Source organism: Seriola lalandi, unplaced genomic scaffold, assembly GCF_002814215.2.
Source record: "Seriola lalandi dorsalis isolate HSWRI2012SDOR001 ecotype SW California unplaced genomic scaffold, Sedor1 jcf7180002054658, whole genome shotgun sequence".
Lineage (NCBI taxonomy): Eukaryota > Metazoa > Chordata > Actinopteri > Carangiformes > Carangidae > Seriola > Seriola lalandi.
This window is the reverse complement of record NW_019525211.1, coordinates 739695-761924: the sequence shown is the minus strand read 5'-3', so window position 1 is coordinate 761924 and position 22230 is coordinate 739695. Positions and strand designations below refer to the sequence as shown.

The 22230-nt window shown below is 39.6% G+C and overlaps 1 protein-coding gene across 2 annotated transcripts in view; it reads right to left on the bottom strand.

Annotated features, from left to right (window-relative positions):
- Nucleotides 1–1273: 1273 nt before the first annotated feature.
- Nucleotides 1274–22230, bottom strand: part of arap2 (ArfGAP with RhoGAP domain, ankyrin repeat and PH domain 2) — a 115282-nt gene continuing 94325 nt past the window's right edge. The window contains exons 23-33 of one of the 2 annotated variants that reach the window (XM_087177851.1): nt 20860–21007; nt 18793–18870; nt 13791–13865; nt 12905–13022; nt 10483–10611; nt 9331–9467; nt 8325–8407; nt 6132–6167; nt 4900–4963; nt 2911–3015; nt 1274–2512 (exon numbers count right to left, since the gene is read on the bottom strand). In XM_087177851.1, coding sequence (XP_087033977.1) covers nt 2153–2512; nt 2911–3015; nt 4900–4963; nt 6132–6167; nt 8325–8407; nt 9331–9467; nt 10483–10611; nt 12905–13022; nt 13791–13865; nt 18793–18870; nt 20860–21007 — 1333 coding nt within the window. In that variant the 3' untranslated portion in view covers nt 1274–2152. The remainder of the gene's footprint in view (nt 2513–2910; nt 3016–4899; nt 4964–6131; nt 6168–8324; nt 8408–9330; nt 9468–10482; nt 10612–12904; nt 13023–13790; nt 13866–18792; nt 18871–20859; nt 21008–22230) is intronic. The other variant, XM_023420851.2, reaches the window with a different exon arrangement.

The following is a 22230-nucleotide window of genomic DNA, read 5'->3' as shown; positions in this document are numbered from 1 at the left end:
TATCATTAAACAACAACACTGATGATTATCACTTTTTAGTTTACCACATTTCTATCATTATATAAGGTATCTTTAATTTTCATATTATTTTGATGGCCTTGTTTAATGTAGTATTTTATTTTTTACCAAACTGTAATTATCTGATGAAACCCTGATCAGGGTTTCTTTGCTATATAAAGTGCAAAACTTACAATTTCTCTAAAAAAAATTGTTTCTGTGTGTATCTGACTTTCTGCTACACACTCACACGCTGACACCTCTACATTCTCCACTGTTCCCACCATCTGCATTTCTGTGAAAGCACAGGAAAAGCAATTTTTAGCATGTTTTCAGAGTGTTTGGCAAAAATAGAAAATTTTAATTTGCACTGCGCCCAACGTTTCTTCTCAATTCATAAATTATTTTAAAGTGAAAGTCTAAAATTAAGCATCAAAAGAAACCAAACATGCCTTTAATTTGATTTTTTTTAATAATTTTTCAAAATTCAAGAATCAGAGATGATAACCAACACCTGAATGAACAACCAAGCCGAAACCATGTTTCTCATCTCTTAAATGGATATCTGATGGTGTTTCTGCGGCAGATAGTCACAGAATCTTAATGACAAATTTCATGTAATAATACACATTTAGTTAAACAGAGTTTGTGCTCATCTAAATTCAGAGTGGGTATGAGGTGGCAGACAAATTACATAGAAGGTGAACACTGTCTTTCAGTAATAAAATAAAAAAATAAAAAAATAAAAAAATAAAATATCATGCATTTCAGCGGATCTGGAGACACCTGTGGTAACTTGTAGTCATAAAAGCCATTTTAATAGTGTATATTTCAAAATTTCAACCAAAACGAAAATGATTTTTTCCATTTTAATTTATGTGTATTTTTAGTAAGAGCACTAAAGTTGACAGTGAAGCAACTGTTAACTTGTGTATTGAATGAGTCCCTGCATTTCAGTGTTGCTGACTCCACTATATAGCAAAAACTTGACAATAAGACATTTTTTTAAAGAACATAAATAGAAATCTAAAGTCTTCGAGACCTTTTTCTCTTGGCTCCTGCAAATGGGTAAGGCAGCAATAATTTTATATTGTGAGGTGTGCATGCTAAATTAAGCTAGCAAACAGACAAGCTAGCTAAATTTGGCAAATGTTTTGCGTAAATTATTTTGTTATTAAGACAAAACACTGAACATGATGGTGCAACTTCCACTGAAATATTGGGCAAGCGGAATTAACGTATCATTAAAGCTTAAACTGGTCAGTAACACTGCATGTAAAAGCATTTTGCAATGTTTATTAATATATTTATACTGTACATTAAAATACATTTGGTGGCGGCCAGTGCAATTTTAAAACACACAGGATCATTTGCTAAAAAAAAACCACTGCCAATGGATACAATTAACGGTTACGATGTTAACTGCTATAAAAAATAACAAATAATTACAAATAAATACTTACATTAGAATGCCCATCATCTCATGTCTAATTAAATATGCGACTATTAGCCACCGTTGACGGCTAGAGGCCTAAAACTTGCTCTTCTATTTTGTATTGGATATGCACATACAAGTATTTTAATTCTTTGTTGTAATAGCAGATCCTGCCACTAACAATTACAAATATGAGGGAATGCTATTTAATGTGTGCAACTACATTAAACTGTTCTTGGAGCAAAAGTGCTACAAAGAAAAGGTAAATGCTTCACTAAAGATCAAAATAATCAATACTTTTCAGATGAAAGACAAAACAGCCTTTTTAAAGTAAGTGGAAACATAAAAGCATGAAGCAAGCAGTTTGGAGTATTTCTGGAAACTTCTGAGATTTGATAGCTGAACATATTTGTGTAGCATTCTCAGACTTCAGAAGAGCGGTATATAAATCATGTTTTGTAGTGCTTATGTCAGCGCCATGTCCAGCTGAGGTCTGCGTGACCTCCAATGTCTCCTGCACCTGTTTTCCACATCCCCTTGTGCATCGGCATCACTTTATATATCCGAGTTCAAAAGCAGTCTTCAGGCTATGACCCCCCCCCCCGACATGAAAGCAACTTTATTAGTCTTCATGTGCGTTGTGTGCTCTTTCTTTGTCAGTCTCCACACTTTTCTCCGTCTTCTAACATTTCAAACTCACAGTACCTTTCTTCCTCCTGCTTATTTCTTTTCCTGCCAGTCATTGTTCTTTGCACTGCGACCGGTCTTGCTCAGCACCAAGCTCAGTTCATTCAGCAGATTGGACGGTATCACACCCTCCCCGCCCAGAGTGGGTCTCTTGCTGGTGGTTTTACAGCCACTCTTAGGGGGAAGAGGCAAAGGCATGGGCTTCAAGTGTCTGGGCAGGGACAGGGACGGGGACGGGTAAGGGAGCCGTGGAGGCTGGCCAATATCCACAGAAGATCTTCTGTGTTGGACCTCTGGGGCTTTGAGCAGGTTGTTGTGCAGACCAGCATCCGTGGTCGTCTCCTGGTTGCCATCGCCAAGAGAAATCCTCCTGTGGATCATTGGTGGGCAAACCTGGCCGATACAGATCAGTCAACTTAAATGCACGAGTGCTAACTTTAACATATTTTAGTAACAGGTTATTAGAATTATTTTGGACATTTGTCTTCAGAGTGAAGCATTTAAAACAAGTTTCAAGCCAAAGCATTGAAAAGCACATCCTCTGCATCTTCAAATGTAACATTAATAGTAGCAGAAGCCAGTGTTAGCAAGGCAAAAAAGCATTAGTTAAACAACTTAAATTGCTCATGCACAGCTATTTAAGTGTACTGAATGTAGGAAATAACCAGCTTAATTCTTGAAATGGTTGATTTAATGATAATAAATAGATCATAGTTTTTGCTCAGCCATGTTAGCAAATAAGAAATGTTATATAAGTAAGCAGAAACTAAAACCGGCACAGCTTTCCTCACCTGTTTGCTGCAATTGAGGCTTTCAGTCACAGCTGCTCCTCTGGACCACTTGATATCTGCAGCTTTTTTTGAGTTAACGGTCTTCGAACAGAGGTCAGAACCGTACTGAAGACACACAGCCAACAGCCCAAATTTGTGATGGTTGTTGAATGTAGACAACAAAGACAGTTTGTGTTAATATATTGCCTCTTTAAGGGATGTATGCTTCGGATGGATACTCTCCAGGTATAAACTGGCACATACATGCAGACGGTCGATTAGCGGAACATGGTGTACTCTGTAGTTTTCCTTTTCAATTAATTGTATTCACAGTTTATGAGGGAAAAAAAATAGTGACGATGATAAAGCAAAGAAGAAATAGTGGAAAACAGGATGTGGAAGCTTAAACTGCTGTTTTTGGACAGAAACACAAGGAAACATAAGCACCTTTAAAAAATGAGGGAAAGTCAGAGTGTGAAAAATCTCTGTTCCAACGCAGCTCTCCGACTGAATTTCGGTCTCTGGCTAAACTTTCTCTTTAACAATGTCTTCTTTTACATCACTGTGACCCCAAGACCTATAGAACTGTCTCTTTTTAACAAATCCTTATTTCATCACTGCCACAACCTGTCCTTGGACCTTTACACCCTCCCACCAACCCTCCAACACTCACCACCACCACCACCAACACCCATTCCACCTTGCTTCAAAATGAGGCCCTCCGTCGCCAGTTGCTATGGAAACTGCCGGAGCACAATGCTCTCTAACAGGTAAGAGAAAGGAAATCAAGAACACCAAAGTGCTCTCTGTCTACTTTCTCATCTACACTTTCTCTCTGCCCTTCCCACAAGTCCTGTGTCCTTCCCACAAGCCCCGGTGTTGGAAGCTGACAATCCTGATATTTAGCGGATTTGGGAGGAGAATCCTAATATTTTTAGCCGGCTCCAGTCTGCTATAGATTTAGTCGCTGCAGAGCTAAGGGCTTCTCCAAAGAGCAGAGAAAAGTCACTGAGCCAACTGAAATAAACACCTTGAAACACTTAGAAACAACAGACAAAAATTGGCTTCTCCTTTAGATCCATCTCTCCCTGACAATGTTGCCCTTTTTACTTGCTAACCCAAACTAAGGCACAAAAAGGCTTTTACAGTAAGCACCTGTGATAAACAACACTGTGCTGCAGATGGGCTCCCATAAAGGAAGCCGAGCAGCGGGCTAATACTGAAGAAATGTGCTGAGCATACAATCCAGAGCTGGGATTTCTCTGTTTGATCTTTCCGTTTAGGATGAGCGTGATGTTCACGTTATAGTCATTTACTTGGAAATGAGCAGAGAATAGACACATGCGCTCGGTCTAATGAGGAAACAAGATGCTATTGCACTAAAAAGATAGCAGCAATGAGTGTGAGAGTGAAAAATAATACAAAAAATATGACACATCCGTTGCTGTTCTCCCTGTGTTTGCTTTGTCTTGCATTATTTATGTCATATGTGCTGTGTCAGCGACTGACAGCGACAACACTTAGCTGTATCTGGGGGCTAAGTACCACAATGCGATTGTTACAGTCGCCTTGACCTTATTCTCACAGCTTTTCCACATAAAATGATTTATGTTATTGCTGAGTGACCTCGAAAACTTTACAGTTCTTTCCCCGTTTATGTATTTCATCTGCCTAACAGCACAATGGAAATGGATGATTGGGGTAAATATGATTTATCATATCTCCTTGTTCGGAGATATGGATTGTAAAAGATGATTTATTCAGGCTGTAATCAAGAGTATTTTTTCGACCATATAAGGAGGGAGGATATGTCCACAATATGTGTCACATTCACTGGTATTTTTGGTTTGCAACATAACTATAAAAATGGTTAGAGAAAGGGGACACAGACTTGTCTTGCACTCCCTAACTAACTGCATGGCTTGAGCCTCTACTCATTACTTCATCAAGTTCCCGAATGAGTGAATTCCTCGATCTTTGCTCCAACATCTCTGTTGCACATCATCTTACCTTCATCCTGATTATGTCCGTCACCCAGCTGACCTGCTCCTCCCTCTTCTCGCAGCACAAATGCCTGAGGAGGGAAAGCTCACTCACATCACTGATTTCCACATTGTTTTTTTCACAGTAATTTTAAACTGCCGAGTGGATTCAGTGAGTCACTGCACTGGACACAGTTTGTTCTGAGGGGACAGTTCATTGATCACTGTAAATAGACTTGACGATAGGTGGGCTGACTGCCATTAACTATGATTACATGCATCTGCATGGGTAAAGTATCCCTTAGCAGCACTGATTAGTGCTGAAACTAACAATCTAGAATGATGGTTTAAATAATGCCTGTCACCTGCTCAGATTTATACAGTATTCTGTTTGGATTTGAGCTATTTCTGGTGTGTCGTGTACTGTACTGTACTGTACTGTACTGTATGTACGTTATTATTAAAGCCCTTTGAGGCTAATTTCTGATTTGTGAAATTGGGCAAAACAAAAAGGACTAAAATTGACAATATACCATCTTCTTTTTTCTTTGGCATAGAAATGTAAGCACTTGCTAAACAATACATATTCCCTTTTTTATTTAATTTTTCTCATCTCATCTGTTTCTTTAAATCATTTAAAAAATGGTATTTGGTAAACATAGATCAAAATATGCCTTAATTCAAGCTAGCAAGATTAACAGTCTACAGCTATGCTAACAGGCTGTATTTAGCCACAGCAGTGCTTTGAGCTAAATGCTAACATCAACATAGTGTCAATGCTAACAAGCAAATGTTTAACAAGTATAATTTTTAACCTGTTCACTGTCTTAGCTTAGCATGTTAACATGCTAACATCTGTTGATTAATAAATTAATTATTTTAGTCCAGAACCAAAGTAGTGAGCTGATCAACCAAGAGCCTTGTTGTTAGCATGGCTGAAAAATAAAGCCTAACATCATAACAGATGGAAATGTGCCCATCCTTTTCAAAAAGGTCTTATTTTATTAACTTCATTGTATGTTATTTCACTTCCTACCTGTTGACCAGAGAGAAGCCTCTCACCATGTGACCATCAGTAATACTATTTAACCGGACCGATGCTCCCATTACTAACCCCCTTAGATCACGACGACGTGCTTTAACTTCAACTTTATATCTCTCTTCCACTTGATTCTTTCTGTTTTAGAGATATTTTGAGTGGAAAGTATAAAAGTCACACTCATCAATGATTGAACAGAAGGACTTCTGCATGGCACTCACCATTGTTGTTTATCAGTGTAGACTGTGAAGCCCCAGCTGTAGAAACGAGAAGGACATGGGTTAGATTTTGAGATTTCGCTTCTGCGAACTGAAGCTTACAATTCCCCGTGCACCAGATTCTTTTGGAGACAGAGGTTATAAACATGTTTTTGTGATGTATCCAACTCAACAATAAAAAGAAAACTTGGTGAGAAAGTAAAAGATAGCAGCGGGTCAGAACCTTTTCATTAAAATGCAAAGAGGAAAAAAAAAGTTCACTACAAATGCTAGGTGCTAAAGAGTGGAGTTAATTAAGTTAATCATTGCACTTCCAGTCCACATGTTTATGCATGGGCAAGCCTCCGTATGCTCTGGGTTAAAGTATACAATACACTGAGCGCATGTTGTTCACCTATAAGGTTTAATTTATAGATTAAATTTAAGATTGTTGTAGACTTAAAAACGCATGGATATGTGTATATGTGTGTGCATTTGTGAGAATTAACGTGGACAGAGGCAGTATAAGGTGAAAAGACCACCTTCCTGGAGAATACCTCTCCCTGAAACCTTTCACAGCTGTGGCTGAACAGGAGCAGAGGAGTGGGGGAAGAACAAAGCGAAAGAGGGGGCAGAGATAAAGAGCCTGCAGCCTGGAGCACCACTCCTGTGAGTTAAGGCAGCCGATCCAACCCCGCAGTAGGCCGCTCACAGATAGACCTCTGCCTAATGAGGTACTGGAGCGCTGCCTCTCCTAACCCTCTCACTATGACTCTCTCCGTTCTCCTCAGCACTCTGTCTTTATTTCTTTATTCAGCGTATCACTTCTCCCACAGCCCACTCAACAGTATATCTATGATACCACGCTGTATCATTCTTTCCTTCTGTCCCTCTTTCCCTCTCGTGCTTCATCTCCCTCTTCTTCCCTCTTATCCACTTTTTCTCCCCTGAAGGACTGCGTAATGCAGACAATCGCTTGCTGGACTCATTTTTCACGCTTCCCCAGACTCCAAATTCCGACATGGGGAAAATTATGAGGAATTGTAATTGGGTAATGTGAAATATAGGGTTTGGCTTCTCAAAAAATTCCCTCTTTGTTTGTCCAACAAGAACTGCTGCACTTTTGGCATGTGTCATAAATTATAATAATAGAAGATCATTAAACTATAACTGCGGCGGCAATGTTTTCAACCCACAGTAGCAGAGTTTGATAATTTGTATTTGTTAAAATGCAATTACATTTGATCAGTTTCATTACAGTGAAAAATAAGATGGGGTCAGGAGTGGCTTGGGCATCCCAAACTTTGAGGGGAAAGAGAAAGGGCAATATATCTTTGGGGACTATTAGCTCAGGCACAAACTGTTGCACATGTGCACAAAATTCGCTTGAAAAGACAATAGCGATACTAAATAATCACTGGTTCTTCTTATATACACAATAGGGGTTGATTCGTTAAGAATGTGTAGCAGCTGTTTTGGTGCTAATGAGTCACTATATGTTTTCCAGTGAAATGACAAAACATTGTTTGACTCAAGGCAATATTTATTGCACCACAACATATGCAAGGAGGGAATGGAAGTTTAAACAAATGGCCTGGAACGGTAGTAACACTTTAACTCAAGGACCACTTACTAGCTTCTTGCAGAGCATTTAACTGCATCTCACTGTCTTCCACAGCAGTCTGCTTCATTGCAAAGGTGATGTGACAAAAAAAATGCTGATGAATTGACCTAGAGTTAGCCCATAACTTGTCTTGTCTTGTCTTATCTTCTGTTTCCACATACATATTTTACTCATGATGTGCAAAACCTTCCATGATTGATTTTCTATTATTTAAGGTAGCCTCTTTAATTCAATCCCTGACCTTCATGTTGAGCTGAGAGCATGTTTTTTACTACCTTATTCTTGCTCGTAGCCTTTTCTTCTTGCAGCGAAAAATGTGCATAGTTGAAATTTCCAAATACATTAGATTTATTACTTTCTTTCTCCAATTATTTAACAGCCCAGTATCAGGCCTCAACGGTCAGCATCACATTCAAGTTTAGTCAAATGTAGCTGCACTCATTTATTTCAACAGTGTTGATGAAAACTGGAAACTTGGCGGTGCAAGACTATTATTTAGATAATTTTACTGCAGAGATTTTAATTAATTTTAATCCCTCATTCACATACATTCAGACACTAGAGCTGTATCACGCATGTGGAGTGCAGATTACCTGGTTGGAGGTTTGAGCTTTTTCTTCAGGCCTAGGTAACATTTCAGAGACTTGAGCTGGATCACTTTCTCTGCTTTAGTGCTCTGCAAAACAAAAAACAAACAAAAAAACAAAAAAAACAAAAAATGAATATTTTGGATAAATACATGAAGGAAAAAAACTAAGCGAGAAACACATTAAACTCAACTTAACAAAATAAGCCAAGATTTTAAAAAGTGCCAGCAAATGATCTGTACTACTTCACAGCACGACAATCAATCAACTTCTTTCAAGCAACAAAGAAGAAAGTAGAAGAGAACAAAGCCAGGAAAATATAAGTAATAACTTGACTCTGACACCTACACATCACACTACCCACTCCGTCTCCTCCAACACAATTTGCACTAAGTATAGACCTGACAATAATTGTAGAAGCCAAAGATATCAATTAGATTTCATTAACACTTCTCATTTCCTTTGCATTCATGCAGTAATTAGCCACATTTGTGTGCAACCTGATATTTTAAAAAAAGCCTTCGGAGAAAGCCCCGCTAAGACGCCCCTCCCTACAGGCAGAATTACTGCACTTCCATCAATTATTAACACTTCTTCTCACTCCTTTACGAATCCCATGTTTCAGCTGCAGAAATGTGCTGAGAAGAAAAGCCCCCCAGGGAAAGCACTCTATTCTTCCTTTTCAAGAGAGAGTGGGAAGTCCACTGCCATGATTGTGTTTTATATTCCTCCTTAACGCCAAGATTTGGAACCCGGAGACGGACATGTTGCCAGGGATGTGAAGCACAGAGAGTTTGGGTGGAGTTCGATCTGTGTGGTTGCAGTCATGCAGGCTCTGTTTTAACACATTTTGGTTCTCTTAAGCAGCTCTATACCCTTTTAAATTCCCTCGTGATACAAGGCACGCTCTGCTCGCCAGATAGTTTGCGTGTGCATGAGAAAAATCCCTACGGTGGCAAGTGTTTACAGTAGATGTGGCAGTAGATTAAGCCGGAAATAAAAGTGTACTCACTTTGATATCTCTGTAGAGCAGCAGCTTCTCTGCACGTAGTACAAGATATTTGTCTTGGAATTTGTGCCCCGACAGCAGTTTGGAGGATCCATCACTGAACTTCAGATGGTCGCCTTTAATAAACTGCCTTTGGTCTGCTATAACACAATGACATCAATTAAAAGGGAATATTTTCTATCCATGCAAAGCGGAAGCACTACACGATCAACTGGTGCGGAAAAAAATCAGTCAGTTTAATCAATACTTTGATCAACACAAATTTTGATAACTGATTATAAGTAATTTTAGATTATAAGATACAAGTCATTTATGAAGAAAAAAGCTGTTTAGATTGTCAAATGTGATGCTTTCACTAGTTTTTCTGCTGTATGCTTTTTTCCTGTTTTTTCAGTTGCATGATTTAAAGATGTCACGATTGGTTCTGGGAGCTACTCGCTGTTGTATAGCTCCATGGATAACTATGTAAACTGTTTGTCCATTGCTTTTAGCTAACAAATATTTCAAATGCTTATCCATTACTATTTAACTGTTTACAAGCCATTGCCAATTACTTTCAATAGAAGGTTGCTAAAGCCTGCTTGAAAAGTCACTTAATGTTGTTAGATGATGTAATACACTAATCAGCACATTTTATGACGTCATCATGTTGTATTCGCATTCAATTCAAATCTTATTTGTATAGCACCAAATCATAACATATATTATTTCAAGTCACTTTACAAGGTAAGGTCAAGACCTTACAATATTATAGAGAGAAACTCAACAGTTGCCACAATGAGCAAGCACTTCAGTGACAGTGACAGTGACAGTGGGGAGGGAACCCCCCCCCCCACTTTTCACAGGAAGAAACCTCCAACAGAACATTTTTTTAATAATGACATCAAATTTTTTCCAATTAGTTGAGTGGAAAATCTTTCCAAACACCACTAGGCTGCACCCTACCCCTTGGGGTAACAGTTGGTTGGGAATAACTGGTGTAGATTAAACACTTGATAGAAAAAAAAGTAATCAACACATGAATATGTAATGAAAAAAAAAAACATCAAAAGAACCGACAACTACACATAACTAGTACAAAAGCTGTATAAAAAAAAGATCTGCAATAAAAAGCATCATTTTCTATGACTTTGTACCATCAATAGCATACTTAACCTTTCCCATCAGCCACTCTTTTGGCCCCTGCAAACTTCTTTATAACAAGAAAAGCTGAGCTTGGGCAGTCCAAGGTACTCCACTCCAACACCTGCTCAAGAATCTTCTCACTGTGGTGCAACGGGCGCTCTGTTGAAAATGAAAACAACATCGGGTCAAAGGGAAGGGAATAATTAGCAGGTACAGTAAATCTGCGAGGAAATAGCAATGGTCAAACAACAACGCTTAGAAAAGTCAACCACACACAACAAATCTCCATTCTGCCTTCTGGTCTTACATGAATTATAAATGCATAAAACAAAATCACAACCTCATATCATAAAATCCATGACTAATTCTAGTTAACCAAATAACAAAATTATGTTGTTGTTCTCCCCATTTTCATCACAGAGTAGTTTAAATTATCTCTAGCATATCAGGACCTGATTATAAAAACACACTCATGTGCAAAATAGACCTATTATCTCTTCCTAAATGGTGAACAGGGTACATGCTATCAGCCAAAAAAAAAAAGAAGCTGATAATTTGTGTACCACCACCCCTGCTCTGATGCCTCCATCTCTACACTCCCCTGTTTTTCATAACCGAAGGAGGTAAAAAGAGCCACAATGGCATAACTTATTCATAACAGTGAGCTTATCTTCTCTCTGGAATCTCTGCAGACCCAGGCCATGGAATTAGTTCCTCATTTCCCAACAAATATTAGCTCCCCTTTTCTGCCTATTGTCCTCGATAACAGTGTTTATCTGTAGCTATCCCCCAAAATGGCTAATTAACGCACTTTCCCTCCCTTCTTTATGGTTTTATGAGCAAAACCTGTCACGCTACTGCCTTCAAAATAGCTTGACTGTTTACTCTTCCACAGACATATTGTCTTGGCATGGAAAATATGCTGAACCGTCAGCAAATATATTCAGTATTCAACACACCTTCATTTTTAGAAGAGGACAGCGTGCCCTCTGTAACTTTGCGAGGAGAAAAACAAACATAAGAGCGTGGTGTAAACTCTAGGTGAACTGATGAAAAGTGCACAGGGACCGCCAGCTAAGCAACTTCACGACAAAGCTCAACTTTGACTTCCCCTTGCTCGCTGCTTCCTGTGGTACGATCAAATGCGAGCGTGTGAGGTGCCATCAGCGCATATTAATGCAAGATGAGGTGGGTCAGTTCCCTAGGTTGATCATGCGAGTAAGAATAAGGTAATTTATGACATATGATGGTAAAGATGATTAATTAATGTGCATATCATCAAACCGACGATGCTTGGCTAATTTCCCAGTGTGCCTCCATGTTCACAGAGACTGCTTTATTAGAGAGATAGCATAGTCTTCGAATCACGAGGTCCTCCGATGAGAGGATGTGTGATCTTTGTATATGCCCTGCATGAGAATAGCCATTTAAATGCTGATGTGACACATCAGTCACAAATTGGATAAACTTTAAATGTCGGTGGAAAGTTCAGAGCAAAGATTTTCAGCTGTGATCATTCAACAGGTGTCTAATGATAAGAGAAATAAGTTTTTAGCGTGCTTAACATGAGCAGGGGTCTTTTAGAAGTGTAAATCTAATAGTACATTTTTCCATAATGCGTCATAATACATTGAAGTTGGAGCCCCAGCTGATATGTCAGTAATTAAAGCAGAGGCTGAATTAAAAATTTGAATGAGAAAAATAAAAAGGAAATGACATATCACGCTAACTACCATGACATGTTGAAAAATATGAATTAATTGATTGTTCATAAACACAGTGAAATGAGGACAAAACTACAGACTACAATGGCAAGGGAAATCATTTTCATGAAGATGAGTGTATAGAAACACAATCACATTTGTCAGGTCTCTGGTAATCTACTGCAACACTTCAATTAAAGAATAAGAGCTCCTTGACTCGAACAAAAGGGAAGAATGAAGTATTCATTCCTAAAGATGCACTTCTGGTTGATTAAAATAAAATGCTTGTTTAATGTCTTCAAATGGATTCTAAGAAATGCTATTGAAGTTGCTTTTGCAGCTACTATGAGTTACAAATAGACATTTCTAACGCTTGTTATTTGATGTCATCATGGAGGAAGTGAGTTTACCCCAAAGCATATTTTGCTAATGCTAGCCCCTAACCCTACACAAGAGTAGAGTTGCACTCAAGACGGATATGTAGAATATACAATTGCTGGTTTCTAATGCAAGTTAGTTGAATATGAACAAACGCCGGCAGAAAACAAAATAGTGGTCAACAGCCATGTCTCAAAACTTTATGTGCTTGTGAACCTTTGAAGTGAAGTAAGGTTCACATGTTTGGAAGTGAATGCAGAAGTACAACCCAAGTGTGATGTTTTTGAATTTCGAATCATCCCTGTTTGAAATGTAGTGTTTTCAGGGTTTGAATCAGGATCATAAGGTGACTCTCAGAGAGTCCTGCATACCTAGCTCTCCATTCTCAATGACTTCGAAGGTGGTCCAGAGGTCATCACCGCTGAAGGCGACGTTCTTCGTGCTCAACGCCGTTTCAGCGAGCTCCGTTGAGCACATGCTGGGAGAGACCTACCGCGAGCGCAACAAACAGGTAAATTCATACCTCAGCAAACAGCACAATGAATAAAAACAATAAACAGAAGAAGAACAAAAGCTCAGATCATAAGCTCTCTGTGTTGATACCGCTGCCTTCAACCAGCTCTCCCTTTTGAGCAGCCACTCAATATTTAACATGTCACATTTATTGCACAGATATTTGACTCGCAGGCATATCCGCGCCGCACTGATTAAATACTTGCTTCTTTGTCAAGTTATTAGGTGTACCTGAAAAGCAAATGTGCTGCCTTACTCCAGGGGGAGAGAGTGGAGTATTAAAGTCCAACTGTGCTGCTGAGCGTTCCTCTTTAACCCCATCCCTATTCTGCCGCCGCCGCTGACCTGAAAGGAATCCGTAACCTACAGCGGTCTACGTGCCTTGTAAAACGCAATTACTCACACAATTAAATCAGACATTTCTTTGATTAGTTCGCTTTTGATTTATTTCAGTGGTGGTAATCCCATCAGGTTAAACCACGGATGTCTCGGCCCTATTCTATCAACCTCTCCACCTCTCATTCTGCCCACCCTCATCCCTCTTCCTTTCTCCTGCATCACCTGCCTTCATCCCACACTCTGTCTCCCCCCTCCCCCTCCCTCTCCGTCATACCACTGAAGGACCTATGGGAAAACAGGCATACACATTGACAACATGCCTGTTGAAAGCACAGATGCGCACATTAACACACAGACACACACAGACCCACACGTGCACACACACACACACACACACACTTATACCTTGATTAAACAGCAGTTCTCTGGCTCTCTCTTTTCCAGGTACACCTCGAAGATCAAGTCCCCAGCTGGAGAGAACTGAGGAGGGAGAGAAAAAGGAAAAAGGAAAGAAAAAAACCCAGTGTGAGACAGAGAGATCAGCTGAATTACAAAAGCAATGGGTTGGATTGATTGGCTTTTCTCCTAAATTCCTTGCTCCAATGTGGCATGAATCTAAATGGAGAAAAGTGAGAGAAATGGTTGGAGGATTTGTGGAAACCAAAGGTCGTTTTTGGAGCTAGAGGCAAAGTAAACCCTGTAGTATGGAATGCCAAACCAGGCTAAATAAAGAGAACAAGTGTGAAACAGAGACACTTGTAAATGTGGAAGTTTAGGGTGTATTTTTCACCTACGCTAAAACTGAAATGCTTTCCTCAGGTGTTTGTAGAAAGTGAGATTTCCTTGCGTTTTGTTAAAAATTTAAAGCAGGTTTAGGTGCTATATTAATACTGTGAAGGTATCAAAGCGCTCAGTCCGCAGAGAGAAATGCACACAGCCTGTGTTCAGGAACTGTGCCTTAAAACGAGCCATCATGACTTCCTTAACTTTGTGATGTCACTGTACCCAGCCACACACTAAACCCGGCCCACCTGGACCCACCATCCAAGCCTCGCAGGATTTGGTTTCTCTTGAGTGTTCGCCTGAAATCTGCTATATTTCTATTCAATCACTCAGGAAACAGTCAGCCAATCAGAAGAGAGCTCTCAGAGCCTCTCACCTGATTGGCTCACCAGAGAGGAGATGTAAAATTACATTGATATGGTTTTGGTACTTATAACCACAAATATATCTTCTTATGGAGATCAAAACTTCAGATAAAACACAGGAAAAGTGTAAAATATGGGACCTTTAAAGCAAAGTGTCAGAATGAACCCAGCAGATATGTAGATCTAATGTCATCTAATGTTAAAACCTTCATAAAATGTTGCCTTTCTGTAAATGAATTACCATAATGTCTTTGATTTCTAGTCACCTACTGATTTTATATTGATTTCTGAAAGCTACATAAGCTAATCAGTGCATATTAAACAAATTGTTAAAGATTCAACACACCCCGAGTTCATGAAATTTCTAAACCTTGGTGGCAGAAAACCTTAAAGTTAAACAACATTAAAACACTGAATTGCTTTCTTGAGAATTAGATGAGAGGATTGATACCACTCTAATATCTGTCGATTAATTATGATGCTAGAGCCGGGAGGCAGTTATCTAAGCCTGGCAGTTGTAAAAGAAACCTGGTAAAGAAAAGGAGGGAAACTGTTAGCGCTGCTCTTGCCACACAAACAAACAAACAAATAAATAAATAAATAATGAATAGGCTTATCGTGTAATCCGTACATAAACAGAAATGCAAAGAAGGTAATTTGTGGTAGGCTTTGCTCTGTAACTGCAAACCTGTTTCTTCTTGTGTATGTATTAAGCAAAAAAAGATTCAACATTTCATTTACTTGTGCCTAGCTTTAGAGGTGTTAAGCTAACCCAAACGTTTCACCTGCAGATCAACAGATAGGAGATGACACAGTAAATATACATTTTAAACTAAATGTAACCTCTGTGAAATTAAAACAAAGAGTTTTAGGTGACCTTTGTGCCTGACATTCAAGAGGTCAAGCTCCTCGTCAGTATAAATCACCTTTCTCGGCTTCCAATTAAAAACTTTTTTGGTGTGAAAAACCAGAGAAATTAAGCAAGAGAGTCAAAATGTAACTTTCTTTTTAGCTCATTTGAGGCACTAAGTCCAAATTTCTGGCAGTCTAAGGGGAGTGGTAATCCATCTCTAGAAAATGAACAACTAAGTGAGCACGAAAGGTTTCTTTTCCTTTGGCTATCTGGAAATTACAGTTACTTTTCCTTTGTCATTTTAATGTGCAGGTGAATTGAGGTCCATTATTGGCTTGAGCTGGGAGAACTATCGCATGATAAGAGGGAGGAAGCCACTTCTGACTCCCGTGGCCCTAAAATGACACAGAAATTACAGTCATTCAAATCAATGGAGCGAAAGCTGTAATTGTGAAAATGTCACACACAGATATGGGACCATGCTGGTTTTCTCAGTACACTCTTCCTCCTTCCCTTTCATTGTTATGTGATGGGAAGAGGACCACGCACACTTTACAAATATAGCATCTGCACAGTCGAAAAGAAAGACGGGAAATGAAGATGCTGACAACTTTCCAGCAAATTACAGCTGGCCAATTTGGCCAAAAAGGATATCACGATTAAAATGTTCATATCACTCAATATAGATAATTATTGATCATTTTTAGTGACCTTCTTTGTTTTTCCTTGTACCGTTTGGATGTTTTGTCATATGGTGTTGTTGCTGAGTATTTCTCCATCATCGACTGTCTGTGGGTTGTTTCTTGAGATGTAGCAGATGGTGGTCGTGACTGACATGATGTGTCATCCATAGGGTGATAAAATAACTTTGTTGTATTCCCGCTTTTGGTCGGGGCAGTTTTCCTGCACAGCAACGTTGTTTTGATATCAGGCAGGACTCAAAGAAACCAAAAAACTACCACACTGGCAAGCTTCACCGGCTGCACTCACTCACTCTCTCCCTCCACGCTTTTGCTGTTGTTATTGTCACCCAAAAACACACCTGTTAAATTATTGGCGGTTTGTCACTCGAAGCACGCTCCGTTGTCAAGGGATATGATCGCCTGTTTGTTGTGAGCTGGGGAGGGAGCATGCTTGAGGTTTGCTCACGCAACTGTGAAATTATTGGACTTTTTTGTCGAACTATTTTCATATTCAGATTGGTAAAGTGTCTGTCAACAGTACACATCTCTACTGTTTGAATCACCCAGGCCTAAAGATAATGCAACAAAAATAAGTCTTACAGCTACCAAAGTCATACTACCTCTGCACTCACCGTGGCTGTAAATTCAGGTATTCATTTTGAAGTGCCACTTCTAACTTAGAAGGCATGACATTGCTTTGCACCTCATTATATCACTGATTTACTTACTCCCTAAGTCTAGCCACCCTATCCACTTGCAGGGTGCAGGCCTCCTTGTCATTCTCTGCTTTTAAAAAAGGGAAACAGATTAGATCAGACCCTTTACCTGCAGGGGCCGAGCCCTCTGAGACAAGCTTCCTGCGAGTGTCGAAAGCGCATATTGTCTTGGCATTCGAGTGCAGACTCAAGAGCCATTTGTTCAGCAAAGCCTACATCCTGTACCTTAACTCCTACCTCCTCTGTTTGGCAACGTCCGCACTCTAGTTTGAATAGTGCAATAGTTCAATTGTAAATCTTCTCATGTCAAATGCACCACGAACCACGAAATCTGTGTGCTTTTAGCTATGCTAGAGTCATCGCTCCAGGGATGGTAGGGTCAGTGTAGCTGGCAAAGGCACGAGTCCGAAATACATTTCTTCTGGAAAGCCAGAGTATTTTTTCTCTGTCCTAACTTATTTTCTCTCTGAACTCTAGTAGTATTTCTCCATTCACACAAGTTTCTTTTTACTTCTCCAGAGTAACTGTCTCTCCAAAACTGTTGACATTGACAACACTGCACATCTGAATCTAGAAAAAATGCTTAAGATAATTATTTATTAGCTGAAAAAAAAAATCCAGTAGCAAGCAGTGCTCCAGCCTCAATTGAGTCAGTTAAACATTATCATGCTGCATTTTTATGTACAAGTGTTTATGAGAAACAGAGTAAAAGAGAGGTAAATGCTTTTTTGTGTTTAGTGCCAATTAGCATGTCACCATGGTAACCTGCTAACATTAAATGCAAAACATCAGCATGTTAGCATTCTGATGTAATGCCTTTAATAAAAACTACCATTGTGCCTAAGTACAGCCACAATAAGCTGCTAGAATGACTGTAGACTCCATTTTGACATCAGCAACCCAGGCATCATTTTGCTTAATTTCGCAGTGATGGAAGAAAGAAGAAATAACTGACCTTCCCGAGCTTGTCAAGTAAAATGTCTCAGAGAGACGAAAATCTACAGGATGAATGAAGATGATTAAAGTCATTGTTTCACCACCATCTTCAAGACTGTCTGAAAAGAAAAGGTATTTTTAATCTAAGAACCTGAACTGAAAGAGACTTTACATCATTCCAAAAGAAAAGCCGAAGATGATACAGATGATATATAAACCTGAGCCATAAACCACTTTAAATGAATGGATGAATATCGTGGACATTTCATGTTAAAACATTAAACTCGCACTTCCAAATCGGTCGTTACAATGACTGGGTTCGATTGCTCTGCTGTTTAATAATGTTTGCTAATATTTTAAATCATCCCTAAAATAAGCTTTCCCATTATCTCAACAGAGAAATCTTCCCCATGCTGACTTTTAATTACTCTACATGATGAATGAAAAAAAAAAACAACTTTCTTTTTGTCAACTAGTTTTCCTCGGTGCATAGCATAAAACCTTCCAAAATTCGTATCCATAGCCAAAATGCTGCCCCAATTTTCACCTCTGACAGCTTTATAATAGCACCGGCTTTCTGCTGTGTAACCCTCCTGACCCACAGCAGCAGACATGTTCTGCAAAGTCTATGGACAAGGTGGAGAGAAGTGTGTGTGTGTGTGTGTGTGTGTGTGTGTGTGTGTGTGTGTGTGTGTGTGTGTGTGTGTGTGTGGGGGGGGGGGGGCATAAACAACTTACTTCAGATTTCAACAACAGCAGCGGCATGTGATTAAATTTTTTTTTTTTTTCCAGTTATCCGAACCAAATGTTTTTCTCGGCTGAGGCATCCAGGCATAAAGTACCTGCCGTAAAGGTTAACAGGAACAAAGCCCTTTTTCCTCACCTGCCTGCTCCTGCTCCTGCCACCCCCCCCCAATCCAGAACCCCTTTATTTTTGCCAGAAAAACAGGAAACCTGTTCAAATGAATCCCTGATTTGAGACACCTTGACGCATGCGGGCAAATCAATATACACACACACACACACACACACAACACCCATTGGTGATTTGGGTTCTGTGGGTCGACTTACTGTGGTGTCCTTCTTGTCGTTCCAGCGTGTGATGAAACTATTCTCTCTCTCCATCTGTTGCACCTGGTCTTCATTGACCTGTTGGAAGCATCACAAATAACACGCACGCATGCACGCACACGCACAGACACACACACAAACACACACTTCAAGTCAAACTCAGCCAAAGAGAAACTTTCGGATCAAGTTAACTGCACTTGAGAAATATTAAATTGCTTCATAGAATCATAAAGCCGTTTTTCAATAGTAATATTAATTTCAGCACTTAAATACAATACACGGAAGACCGGATTGAACCAGGAAAAAGGTATCATCACGCAAACTGTAGAATTGGGTCGTTCAGCTGACACTCCTAAAACTAATTTCAAAGGAGGAAGTTGGCTGTGAGTGTTTGACACAGCTCAGCACCAAGTGAATACTCTTTTCTTTCACGAAACTCTGTGTGGGAAATGACATTTTTTATTCCAACTTTTTTTCTTTTTTTTTTAACATAATTATCATTTTCAGAGAACAATTTGCTTTGTTAGAGTTATACGAATGGCAGAGAAGATTGTGGGGAGAGAAAAAAAAATTTCACAAACTCATCGTGTGTGTGTTTAGGCCTGATAATGGGCCCCGTCGACGACATCCAGCACAGAACTGGCGCTTTAATTAGCGAGACGTCTCACTCGTTTTGTGTCACAGCGTGTGTATTCACCGCTATTGGGCTCATGATTGGTTGAGCTTAATGGCTATTTGTCATGCGAATGATGGCGTCTCGAACCGATTTGGAGTGAATGCTCCTCCTTTAACGTCAGAACAAGAGGGATCCAGGCATTCCGCTGGGAATTAGCAGTTGCTCTGTGCTGCGTATCCCATAAGCCAGGCAGCTCTCCAAGGGTAACATTGATCCCACACCCCCGCCCGTCCACACATCAGCAAAGTCAAGCCTATTGTGGAGATTTGGCAACAACAGTTCTGCTCCCCAGATGGTTGAAGTAAGGGAGTGTAAATAAAGTCATGCCTGCAGCCTGGTTTAGATATGCAATATGGTAATATCTGTATGCTTTGATAGCTGTTTATTTATAGCTGTTTTTTCCATCATTGATCACTGATTGGACAGTCAGACAGACAAATCCAGTGGACCAAGCACATGAGATTGGATATACCCTATTCCTACCGTTATAAATATAAGCAGAAATATTTCATGGATGACTTAGATAATAGGTAAAACCGCCTGTCACAGGTTAGCTACAATGCCAATGAGGAAGTGATGCAAAGCCAAAAAGTTATTATAATACATGGGTTATGGTAAATAAAGCTGGGCAGTATAAATGAGAATACATAAAACTATGCTAAACTATATCAATTATGGATGGTAGTGGTGTATGCAACATGTATGTACTGCTGTTTTTTGGTACATCAATACAGTATTAATCCTACACACTGTCAGTCACTCGTATTCACTTTGGTAGATAGATAGATAGATAGATAGATAGATAGATAGATAGATAGATAGATAGATAGATAGATAGATAGATAGATAGATAGATAGATAGATAGATAGATCACTGACAGGGAGGGGGGAAAAAAAATCAGATTTTTCTACCATTATATTTTTCTTCTATCAAAATGGTACCTAACATATAGAACAGAGGCATAAGCCTGGCCTCCTTTCGCCTCAAGCGAGAGATGTCCTGAACAAGATTCCAGTGTTATTTTTTGTTCTAGGTGACCTGTTTTTTTAATATAATCTCTGTGTTTTCTGGAGATGTGTGCCGTCTGTGTGTGCAGAGCAAAGTCGGCGAAGACACCTGTTTCCATATTTGGCCGTTAATTCTGCCAGCAATAACCTGAGCAGAGTAGCACCAAGTGTACCAACTGTTCTTTCTTTTTTTATGAATTATATAATGCGTGTTTATGCAATAGAAATTGGATGTTATCTAACTTACAGGTGGAAGATATCATGTAACCACACTCAGCTCAGCCTTCTGTCAACCTCATTGTCTCCCAATCAGCTGCTCTCCACTTTTAGCGCTGTCAAATAGCAAAAAAAAAAAAAAAAAGCAAACAGCACTTTTGACTTACACTGAAGAGTGTAATGTAGTTGTTGATGAGGTCATGCACCACGCTAATTTCCTGTGGGGTTTGTCCCCGAGTCTGGAACAAGCAGGAGGAGAAGACGGAGGCCAGTTTTTCGCTCGGCATGTGGTTGATGTGAGAACACTGCTGGATCCTGAATCACAGGGACGAGACATGTTTAGGAAAAAAAAAAAAAAAACTCTTTCAATCTCTAATACCCACACATACTCCACAATCACACGGACTTTAATGAAATGCAAGGCCTCAGTCCAAATTCAGCAAAGGGCCAATAAAGTCTTCTCTAAACTATTTCCATCATTAACATAATGCAGCTAAATCACGACTATCCACAGCAGGTTTCCGGGGAAATGAGGTGTAATGTGCGCGTCAGTGAAGGAGACATTAAGACGGCAGTGTTTGGATCTAAATGCAACTGCAGGTTGACTTCTTGTGTGGAATGCTGACACTGTGGATTGTACACAGCGTATGTGCAGATTCCCACTATGTACATCAGGGGTTCCACCTCCATCCTGTAATGTATTAGCAGGCATTTCTACACATAAAGCAGAGTAAGACTGCTACTGAATGAAATAAATGACTTTCAAAACAAGCCCACACAGCCAAAAATGCTCCAGTTTATAACGTAAGCACGATTTATCTTATGGACTTCAACTACTGTATGTGTGAGGTTTTAATAATGAGCCACTTGATTTGTCTTGCTTTGTAAATCCAACAAAAGGTACAAATAGTATGGAATCAATTCATCATATTCAACCTAAGGGCGCTGTTGCTTCAGTGACAAAAAAAACAGCCTTTTCCTTTTCTGCTTGCAATCTGAAAGACCTGTCACCATCTCAGCTCCATATACAACTACAGCATCCCCAACTAAATTCAATTTGATTGGTAAGATGATTAAAAAAAACTCACACACATAACAAAGAGGCACGTGGGTCAGAGGAAAACAAGGGGGGCGACAGGCTAATCAGCAGGTGACAAACAGCAACCCTAAGGCGACTCAGGTCGCAGGACCTTTGAGTCCCTGTACTTGTTCTGTCTGATGCTACAGAGCTGCACCTGTTCCATCAGCCACAAGTTCATTCAAAAACGTGATGAAGACGCAGACTATTTAAATCTTTTTTTTTGGCTGTTTTAAAAGAGTCACAATGCATCATTTGGCATCAGAAGGGGGCTGTGTATAAATAAAGCGATCTGTTGGATCTCTACGTCGCATCGAGTGCCGTCAAGTTGTTGCAAAAGTGGCTGCACTGATTAAGTTGATTTTGGACTTTATCACATCAAACCAAACAGAGATGGATCACAGTTAGCTCAGCGTAGCGCAGGCAAAGGACCAGAAACATTTTCTTTCTGATGACAGCA